The sequence below is a fragment of the Nicotiana attenuata genome, unplaced genomic scaffold (assembly GCF_001879085.1).
Source record: "Nicotiana attenuata strain UT unplaced genomic scaffold, NIATTr2, whole genome shotgun sequence".
Taxonomy (NCBI): domain Eukaryota; kingdom Viridiplantae; phylum Streptophyta; class Magnoliopsida; order Solanales; family Solanaceae; genus Nicotiana; species Nicotiana attenuata.
The window spans coordinates 56,357-67,742 of NW_017674684.1; the positions used below are offsets into that span (position 1 = coordinate 56,357).

At 36.9% G+C, this 11,386-nt stretch overlaps 2 protein-coding genes across 2 annotated transcripts in view; both read left to right on the forward strand.

Annotated features, from left to right (window-relative positions):
• LOC109219114 (ADP-ribosylation factor-like protein 5) overlaps positions 1-3,387 on the forward strand; it is a 15,220-nt gene extending 11,833 nt beyond the window's left edge. Inside the window, exon 2 of the mRNA XM_019383533.1 lies at positions 2,813-3,387. Within this exon, the coding sequence (XP_019239078.1) occupies positions 2,813-3,172 (360 nt within the window). The 3' untranslated portion in view covers positions 3,173-3,387. The remainder of the gene's footprint in view (positions 1-2,812) is intronic.
• Positions 3,388-10,636: 7,249 nt separating this feature from the next.
• On the forward strand, positions 10,637-11,158 carry LOC109219110 (basic proline-rich protein-like). The gene has a single exon (XM_019383529.1). The coding sequence runs from the start codon at positions 10,637-10,639 to the stop codon at positions 11,156-11,158; it is 522 nt and encodes a 173-aa protein (XP_019239074.1).
• Positions 11,159-11,386: the final 228 nt, after the last annotated feature.

Sequence of the window (11,386 nt, forward strand, 5' to 3'; positions counted from 1 at the left end):
GTGTTGTATAAGAGAATGAAAGTCAAGAGGCACCTTCTCTTCCTTTTATCTTCCCTATAAATTGAGATATCACTTAATCTGATTAAGTGGTGGAGGAGAGGAAAGATGTAGGTAACATAGGGATTAACCAACTCAAAATTTGGTACTTGGAGATCAGAAATTTGACACAAATTTTGGCTGAAATCATGAGGAAAAGTATTGCATGTTACAGTCTAACTGTTGGATGAAATGATGGAGAAAATTGTGGGTTAAAATTTATTAGAATCTAGGTGGAGGAGGGAGAACAAGCAGGAGTAGAAGAAGGGTGAGGATAGAAGTAAATTATCCGGTCGAAACTGAAAAGGGTTCATTGATGTGATGGGGGAGAAAGCCAAATATGATATGTATAAGATAATTAGAAACACCACAAGAAATACGTGATTACGAAGAGAGTCCGATCATCTATGCTAATTGGGACACTGTTAGTGCTCCAAAAGGTACAAAAATAGAAAAGTTCCACCTATATGTACATAAGTGTTTTCAACTCTTTTAAAGTGTTTGATATGCCGGAAGTAATTCTCCATGGAAAATGTTTTCCATGGAAAAATGTTGTTCTAGTTTTGATTGGCGAGTGGGAAATAAGTTTTGGCAAATATATAATCATCAGCACAAAGGCAATGCTAATAATAATATTAGCAAATCAGAGTGTTTTGATGAAATTTTGAGTGGTAAAGATTAAAAATAGTAGATACGTGCTACTTTGAGCAATTCATATGAAGTTAAAAGTTAAGATAGTTGTAAGGAGAATGACTTCCGCATAAGTGAGGGAAGTTATTTCCTCCTCGTGATGGTCCAGCACTACCAAAAATGACTTCCTCATGGAAAACATATTTCTGAAAGATGATTTTGGTCATACCAAACACACCATAAATACTCCTCTATTTCTCTTCATCTGTAACTTCTCATGCTCTCCTTCTACCTTCTCCTCCTCAACTTCCAGTCTAAAGGCATCTGTGTGACGATTGTGGCATCTCCCGTTCAGTTCCAAACATGCTCCACACGATATATTATAACCTGTACGTAATCGTGTAATGGAGCAACAGTTAACATCCAAAAGGGACTGCCATCAATCTGCATAGAGTAGAATGCTATCATCATCCTTTGGCTTCAGTTATATCAGTGATCGGATGAGTTTAAGGAACTGTCTGTATGAAAACTTTTAGATTGAGTAATTGAATCTTCTGTGATGAGTGGCCCTTCTAGTCCCATGTCTTGCTATTCAATCATTTTGCTGTCCGCTACAGAATATGAAATAAACAGACGGAGTAGGCTTATAAGGTGCAATTTTATATTCATGATGACAACTTGCATAATCATCTTAGGTGTTCTTTTTCCTCGCAATATGTTCTCCTTAAACCAATTGACACCTCGACAGTGTGGTTTTATAAGATTTTCAATTGCAGTGGGTTATTGTGGTACTAATTATAGCTCCCTTTTTTTCCAGCTTTGTGCACAGTGCTTTATTTCTTTACCCCAACTCTTTGTGGAAGTTCATTCAGTAGTATTTGTTGTCGCTCTTGTATCTTTTAATCAAAAGGGTTAATTTTGTTGATCCATTACCTCTAAACGTGGAATCACTCATTTGCTTAAACAATTGAAGGAACTTATTGTCATGAAAGCCACCTAATAAAGAAGAATAGTTCTCTTTCTAAGACTAGGTTAGTGTAGCTTTTGGGCATGAAGTACTGGAATTTGTAACTCTATGAAATAATTCTGTTGACTTTTAACTGTGAAAATAAAACCCTCTACAGCCCCAAACTTGCTAAACTTATTTTATGACCAAATTACTTTTTTTTCTTAATTGAATATCTTGTGTGACTTGACAATTTATAATTAAAGGAGGAGTTGCGAAGATGTTCTAGTTACATGTGTATGCTTCAACCTTATGAGGTATTAACTTGAGAAGGTCACTAAATAGGTATCACATTGGACCAGTACCATTGTATTTCAACATGATATACCGTGTTGCATCCCCACCATTGAATAAACTGTTTTTTTGCTCAGAACTAGTAATGCTAGAATACTTCTGTTGAACCTCTTAATAACCAGAATAAAATAAGATATTTGTTTACTTGAAGCTAGAAGTCTCTGATTGATTTTAGGATGCATTACACGCTTTTGCTTCTAGCTGATGCTTGAGGTAGGTTTATATCTAGTGCACATCTGTTTGTTACGTTGAGTATTTCTGAAGTCTTGCTCTCGTCTGATCCAATTGTGCGCTATACTCCAACCAGACAATATAAGGAGTATTTTCCTTTTGTGTGGACTTGGCTAGGAACTCTTATGATCGATAGTATCATGGCAATCAATGGACACTGTTGAGAAATAATTGTTCTGTGGTTAGTTTTGTAAGCGAACAATTTCTTCCTCTTGAAGCCAGGGACTTTTACTAACAAATTGAAGCATCTAGACTACATCAAAAAAAAAAATTGAAGCATCTAGCTAATGTTGTGAAAACACACTTGTTAGAAGAGAAATATAATTTGTGATACCATCCGAGTTCTTCCCCTTCGTTTTTTCCCCTGTCAACTCGCACATGAACGATTGAAACCATCCTCGACATTATCTGCTTATTTCTGCAGTGATGTTTACTCGTTATATTAAAAGTTAGTGTTACCCTCCCACTTTTTCCTTGTGTTCTATCCATTGACCAAGTGTATTGACAAAAGACTGCAGGTTAACTTCCATGTTTTGCCTTCTTTATATCTGGTCTGTTTATTGTGGCATACTGTTTATCTTACTCCTTTCTTTCTATTTTCTGCTGTTTTATCAGGTCTGGGATCTTGGTGGGCAAGAAAGACTGAGAACATCATGGGCAACATACTATCGTGGAACTCATGCTGTCATTGCAGTTATCGATAGTACTGACAGAGCCCGTATCTCCATTATGAAAGATGAGCTGTTCAGGTTGCTCCCACACGAGGATCTTCAAAGTGCGGTTCTACTAGTCTTTGCGAACAAACAGGACCTTAAAGATGCCATGACCCCGGCAGAGATAACCGATGCGCTTTCCCTTCATAGCATCAAGAACCATGATTGGCATATTCAAGCCTGCAGTGCCTTGACTGGTGACGGTTTATACGATGGTTTAGGATGGATTGCACAGCGAGTGCCTGGTAAAGCACCAACCTAGACGTCGTTAGACAAAGGAATATGTGTTCTTTTTTAATGTTTTCACGAGATTAATATGAAACTCCATGCCCTTGATGTAAGTTTTAAAGCCATGTATTTGATACTGTCATATTGCATTTCCTTGAAGACCTACTGGTTTTGGTACATCTGAGCCTTTCTTATAGCTGTGATGAATTACTTACTGCTTCAAGGATAAAGGAATACAAGATTTGGCAATTCTTACTTTAAATTTCTGGCCTTTATTTGGGCAGTGAGAACTACAGCAACGTTTATATCAACTGGAAATAGAGCTGGCAAAATGAATAAATAGGTGATTTAACTCAGATTAACACATTGGACTATTAATCTCCACTATTATCAACATTAAAGTAAAGACCATCACTGGACTGAGCTTAAACCTCTTCACATTTTTTCAGCCATGAATATTGATGGTCAGAAATAGAAGAGAAAACAGAGTTTAGAAGATGAAGAAGATGGAATAGCATAGAGGAGAAGAGGGGAGTGTAGGGATTTCTGTTACAACTCTACATTGCTTCTGCTTAGCTCATTGAGTATGTATGATTTGAATGTGTTTTCGGCCGTGACATACGCAAGATTTTACATAAGCAGTATCTGTATTATCATAATGCGAGCTTTTAAGCGAGTTTATGTAACTTGTGAGCAGTATCAATCTATTATCACAATAAAAGGGCGATCTGGTGCACAAGGTATTTGCGTTCACGCAGGGCCTGATGAAGGGCCGCACTCCCAGGGAGTGTGATGTAGATAGTCTACGTGATGCAAGCATTAATGGTTGCTTTCACGATTTGAACCCCGTAACGGATAAATTATAAATAGATAATTTTACTGTTGCTCAAAGGACCCCTTCACTCTATTATAACAATGCGGGCTTGTAAGTGATTTTTAAGACTTTACTAAAGGTCCGTCTTGCCTATGTGGCTGGTGACAGTTCCAAGAGCGTATTTTAAGCTTACTTTTTTTTTAATAATATAATTTTATAGACATATAAAAATAATATGATGAATTTAAAAATTATTACGACCAAACGCGCACGCAAATATATGTGGCGTCAATTAATAAAGTGATTCAAAAGTCAGATGTCGAACCCACAGACTTAGATCAATCGCTAATTAAGCAAACTAAAATTAATTAATTGTCCAAGGTAATCAAGAGTGATATTTTTCTATTAATCTACTGTTGCGGATTAAACAAGTAGCAACTAATTTAACAAGAATGCAAATGTATATGCTGAGGTTTTAATTCAGAGGAGATGAAGATTCCAGGGTTGTGATTGGTTTATCAATTCTATTAAGTTCACTAATCACACTCGTTAATCCAGATTATCTATGGTTGCTAATTAACCGGATCGTTTATATGAATAGCATGTTCCCACAATACTACTCGCCTGTCCACAATATATCAATCCTGTATTGGTATTGAGTCTATCATGACGAATATAATACGATATTCAATTGAGCAAGGTTGTTAGGTATATTCCTATCCTAACCGCGAAATCTTTTCCCGAGCCACGGGTTCAGAAACAAGCTCTCTTTGATTCTACTCTAATCTAAACATGGCTTTCCCAAGCATAGCTACAACAATTCACAAGTTAAACTAGAATTAAGAAACAACCACAAGATGATAATCCAAATTAACAGAGATGTAATTAATAAACGTTAATAATCATGTCAACCACAACCCTAGAAACTAGAGTGCTTAGCCACTCATGTTCTTAGCAATAATTTTCCAAGTATTTTACATAAACAAATTACAAAATAAAGATGAAGGAATGAAGAACTCGATAATTTTCTCCTCCAAGAATGTTCCCAACGTCTTCTCCCCTTCAAAAGTCACGTTTTACCTTCACAAGTCACTTCCCTCTTTCACAAGTCACGTTCCTCCACAAGTCACGTCCTCCTTCACAAGTCATGTTCCCCCCCCCCCCCCACCCCACAAGTCACGTCCTCCCTTCATAAAAGTGAGTTTAAAGAACTATTTATATGGGATAGGGTTAGCATGTTAGGTCGTTCACTCTCTCGTGCGCACGCGAGAGTGAACGAGCAAAGTTCTTCTCTTTTTCTTTTTCTTCTAGGTCTCTCATGCACTTCCATGCCTTTTTGCTATACTTCGCTGTTTTTTTTTCAAGCTTTTCCTTAATAGCTCGTTCACTCTCTCGTGTGCACGCGAGAGCGAACGAGCAAAGTCCTTCTTTTGTCTTTTGGTCCCGAATCAACTTCTTTTGCTCACATTTCGTCTAATTTGCTCCTACACATAAGAATGCACGTAATGAGCATAATTCACTATAAAAACTCATGTAACTTACCGTAACCACACAAGTTATGAGATGAAAGTATCCCGAAAAATATGCATTTTTGGCCATTTATCATAACCCCGCACTTAGAATCTTGCTCGTCCTCGAGCAACTTTCTACACTTTACAACAACACGACCTTTTTAAACAACTCTCATAACTCATCAAATCAAGAATATTTAAACTAGACTAAGCACAATAGTGTAGCATCCTCACCTCAAGATTTGACTCACAAGCACCACGCATTTTTCACAACCCGCCCACTTACTCTAACATAGAGGTCAACGACATTACCTTTCCTTCATGAATCAAGTGCCCTCACACAACAAAAGAGAGTAGTTTCACACACACATAAAATTCAAGAATAATTAGGAACTCAATATAGAAAAAATTCACTCACTCTCAGAAACAACATTCATATGCCACAAAAGATGAACCATAGGCTTGCTCGTAGTGTACAACTCTACTAATCGAGCTCATTCAGTTAAGGATCAATTAGGACTTTATTTGGTTGTAGTGTAGGCTGCGGGACGGGTAGGATACATTTAAATATATGAGTGACTACACTTCCCTAAGCACTTTAATACATACACTTTAACATTTAAAACCCCACACTTATGCCAAATCATAACTCCACATTCACATCAATGTATATTAACTCCATACTTCTTTAAGCACAATTCCATCAAGAGTCACCACTATCAAGGAATATTTTTCACACAATACAACTACTTTTTTTTTTCTTTTTTTCAATTCAAATGGCTCTTACTTTTTCAAAATAGTGCACCTTTCTCCTTATTTTATTGGTTCCACTCAAAATCCAAACCATCACCCCACACTTTAACTTTTACAAAGTTCATTACAATTCAAGTGCTCATGAGAGGTGAAAAGGTTCAATAGATGATTAATTCAAACAAATGGGCAAGGCTTGTAATGTGGTTGCCAAAGAAACATGATTACATGCTCAAAGGGTTAACTACGATACATAATAATTAGGCGGGTATATATATATATATATATATATATATATATATATATATATATATATATATATATATATATATATATATATATACATATATATATACCTGGCTCAACAAAGAAACGCCTATATCACTTTCAAGACTGAACAAAACTACTATTTCGCTTTGCAAACACACGGGGCAAGTTCTAGACATCAAATGCAATGCACAGAATGACACACACATGGCACATAACTCACTCAAGATTGGAATCAACAAGACACTCTAGTCGAAGCAGTTAAGCAAAGTTTAGATCATACAATTTAAGATACTTATACAAGATCAAAACTCAGCCTAAGCGTCACAACAAAAGTACTCACTATTCTCAAGGCATAACAAAGTCAAGATATATTGCTTCAATTCCAATCACAGCACAATGGCTCCTACTCCTAAAAAATAAAACTAACTACACCCGGTTCAAACAAAACCCTTGGAAAAGAACCGTGGCACAAAGAAAAACCAAGGGGGAATTATTACACTGCCTAACAAAAGAAAATATTTTTGTCTTTTTTTCTTTCAACTTAAATCTCTCAAGAAACCTGTCGAATGAGATCCATCGTTGAGAAAAGTCCAATTTTTCTACTCTTTTTTTCATTTTTTTCTAAGAAGTTAACATTTTTATAACACACTACTACTAATTATCTAGAGAAATTCTCCCCCACACTTAAAAGAGTGTAGTGTCCCCAATGAAGCATAAAAAGAAAAACACAAACGAGGGTGGACAAGAGACTCCCCGAAAGGCCAAAGGCCGAAGCAATAGCGGCTCAAGGGGTACTCAGACTTTCCCCAGGCATGGTCCTTTGTGTGGGCACCCACACTTAGCTCTCACCATCTAGCTCGCTTTTGCACACTTCCTCTGGCTTTGCTTCCTATGCTCAAAATCCTACAAAATAAAATCACACTACAAAAATAATACAATAAAAAGAAAATTAAAAATAAAAGAAAGAAGTAAAGTTGGGTTGCCTTCCAACAAGCGCTTGATTTAACGTCGCGGCACGACACGAACCACTTTTTATCTCCATCTCGAACTCATGAATTGTACCCCTAACTGGGCATCCAGTCTGTGGCTATGTTCCTTTGGTGGTGATACAAAAATAAACAGGACAAGTAATAAATTTTTCACTCTATACTTCTCGGCCTTTATATGAGAAATGTAATTTTTTTCTCTTTGGCACGACAAATCCAAGAATGTAATCAGCATGTTCCTCTTCCAATGACTCATCCAAAGGCTCATATGACTCGATTTTCATGTCATCATCCAAACACAATATTGAAAAATATATGGAGCGAGGACCAATACGCTCCAACTCTAGATCTGCTTCACTATTTACATCCTCATTTGTACACACACTAGGGTTATCAAATATAGCATTATCTACTTCCTCATATGACTCTAGAGTGATTTCCTCAACATGGACATCATCAATAAAAGTATGGTCGAATGATTGACTCCCCACTTTTAGCTCCTCAATTTGGCGTATAAGCTCATTTTAAGTTTCACACAAAAGAACTATTTTGTTGGGCGTTAGACACAACAACCTTTGCATTCAATTGAGATTCCTAGTCGTGAATAGCAGTGCCAAATTTTTCGATCTCTTGTCCCATTTAAGCTCTTTCTTCTATTAAGTCTTTTATCCCATCCGTAAGTTTCTCACGTTGAGCCTCATATATTTCTAATCTTTCATCTTGTTGCATTAGCCAAGTTTGGCTCAAAATATCCTCTTCTTTGAAAGCTGCCTCTGGCTGGAACTCACTCTTTTGACCAATTTTAGGCTCTTCCTGACTATCAACTAAGTCTGCAGCTTGTTGATCATCGAATGTTTTAACTCATTCCTCTACTTTGGCCTTCATTCTCTTCATTGTGGCTTTGAGATTTTCCATCTCTTTTCGAAGTTCATGAGTTTTCTCCATTATTTACCTCAACAGGTCCATAGTCTGCGCATCATATTCCACATTCTCCATTTTGTTCCTATCAAACTCACAAAAATTATTAGAAAACATCATAATAAGGGCTCAAAGAAGAATAAAAGAATTAGGACAGTCATCCCAATGAATACCTTGACCACCACACATATTATAAATATTCCAATCATAAGATTGAGATGGTGCACCGAACTCGCTCTCGGGAATATTTTGACAATTTTTCCACCAGTGGGGTCCACCACAATATGGACAAGGATCATCAAAATAAGAATAACCATCATTCAAACAATTTTCATTTCAAGATGTTATGTCAAAATAAGAAAAGAAAATACTAACTAAATAAGAAAATTAAAAACTTGAACAAAAATCAACTAAAAGCTAAACTTAGATAAACAATTAATAACTACGTCCCGACAATGGCGCCAAAAACTTGTTGGTACTCCAAGTACACGTAAGTATACATGACCGTCAAAGTGACTCGAAAGTCGGACGTCGAACCCACAAAGACTTAGATCAATCGCTAATTAAGCAAACTAAATTCAATTAATTGTCCAAGGTAATCAAGAGTGATATTTTTCTATTAATCTACTGCTGCAAAAATTAAACAAGTAACAACTAATTTAACAAGAATGCAAATGTATATGTTGAGGTTTTAATTCAGAGGGGATGAAGATTCCAGGGTTGTGGTTGGTTTATCAATTCTATTAAGTTCACTAATCACACTCATTAATCCAGGTTATCTATGGTTGCTAATTAACCGGATCGTTTATATAAATAGCATGTTCCCACAATACTACTCGCCTGTACACAATATATCAATCCTATACTCCTATGGTATTGAGTCTATCATGAACGAATATAATATTGTATTCAATTGAGCAAGACTGTTAGGTATATTCCTATCCTAACCGTGAAATCTTTCCCCGAGCCACGGGTTAAGAAACAAGCTCTCTTTAATTCTACTCTAATATAAACATGGTTTTCCCAAGCATAGCATAGATAGTAGGGCGAATCTACATTAATTCACAAGTTAAACTAGAATTAAAGAAACAACCACAAGATGATAATCTGAATTAATAAAGATGCAATTAATAAACGTTAATAATCATGTCAACCACAACCCTAGAAACTAGAGTGCTTAGTCACTCATGTTCATAGCAAAAAAATTTCAAGTATTTTGCATAAACAAATTACAAAGAAAAGATGAAGGAACGAAAACTCGATATTTTCTCCTCCAAGAATGTTCCCAATGTCTTCTCCCCTTCAAAAGTCATGTTTTTCCTTCACAAGTCATGTCCCTCTTTCACTAGTCATGTTCCTCCACAACTCACGTACCTCCTTCATAAGTCATATTTACCCCCCACAAGTCACGTCCTCCCTTCACAGAAGTGAGTTTAAAGACTACTTATATCGGATAGGGTTAGCATGGGGTGAAATAATACAAGCCCACTTTGAAACAACCTCTTTAGGTTAGCTCGTTCACTCTCTCGTGCGCACGTGAGAGTGAACGAGCAAAGTTCTTCTCTCTCTATTTTTTAGGTCTCTCGTGCACTTCCATGCCTTTATGCTATACTTCGTTGTTTTTTTTTTTCAAACTTTTCCTCAATAGCTCGTTTAATCTCTCATGTGCACGCGAGAGTGAACGAGCAAAGTCCTTCTTTTGTCTTTTGGTCCCGAATCAACTTCTTTTGCTCACATTTCGTCCAACTTGCTCCTACACATAAGAATGCACATAATGAGCATAATTTCATTATAAAAACTCACGTAACCTACCGTAATCACACAAGTTATGAGACACAAGTGCACCGTAAAATACATCTTTGACCATTTATCAACACCCCACATTTAAACTCTTACTCGTATTCATATAAAGAAATTTGCCCTTTAAGCTTTTAATTTGACCAATGTCAAAATATTTTTTTATTTATTAAATTTTATATGGAGCTAAACTATATCCGAAGTTTGATGGCGCTCCAACGTGGTTGCTACATGTCTTCAAGTGTCTTGTCCATGCACAAGTGTCGCGTCCATAATCCCTCATGCAAAAATAATCTTTTTTTTTTCATTTTCTAGTCGATCTTTTCTCTCTTTTTTATTTTGGACAAGATGAGTATAAGTTAGACAAACGATAAACTAAACATTAATCTTTATCGGAAAAAGTTTTTTGCAATTACGAAAATTACAACAATATTAGGAACGAACGAGAACAAATGTCTAATGTATTGGCCATTTCACAGTGCCTTCTCAAGAAGACAATTCCATTAAACCACTCAACCTTTACAGCTCCATTAATGGTTAAAACCTTCAAAATAAACGGCCCAAATCTCACATCAGTTTCAGCTCAGATGAGAGCTATACAGCAAACGCCTAATGTTCCAGAATTTGATCCAATCCCACCGGAAAAGCCACCGTTGTCGCCTCCGAGCCCAGGCCCTGGTTTTCCAGGCCCACCAAATCCGTTACCGCATCCACCAGGACCAGATATGCCTGGGCCACCGCCGGAGATTTCTCCGCCTGGTGGTCCAGATGTTATACCTCCGGCTATTCCGGAGATTGTTCCGCCTGGTGGGCCGGATGTTATACCTCCGGGGCCGCCGGAGATTTTTCCACCGGGTGGACCGGATGTTATACCTCCAAAGCTGCCGGAACCTGGGCCGTCGCAACCGACGGATATTCCGCCGCCCATTATCACTTTTGGGCCTGTTGTTTTTAGGGCAAGTGAAAGATTTTGATGTTAGTGAAGGCTGATTATGAAGACGTTTTTATGTTCTTTTGGCAAGTATAGTGTTTGTTTCACTAGGAATTTCTACACTTCAACTTCAAAACAAGATACTTTAGATTTTTGTATAGGTTCTTCATTATCTTTCTTTTTTCTTTTTTGTATTTTTTTGTGTTAATAAGAAATCATTCGAAAATGCGTTACAATTAATGAACGGGAGAGCTCATGCTGAAACAGCAAA

Bases quoted from the DNA above. Each gene is read 5' to 3' on its own strand.
- LOC109219110 (XM_019383529.1), top strand. From the start codon at position 10,637: ATGTCTAATGTATTGGCCATTTCACAGTGCCTTCTCAAGAAGACAATT.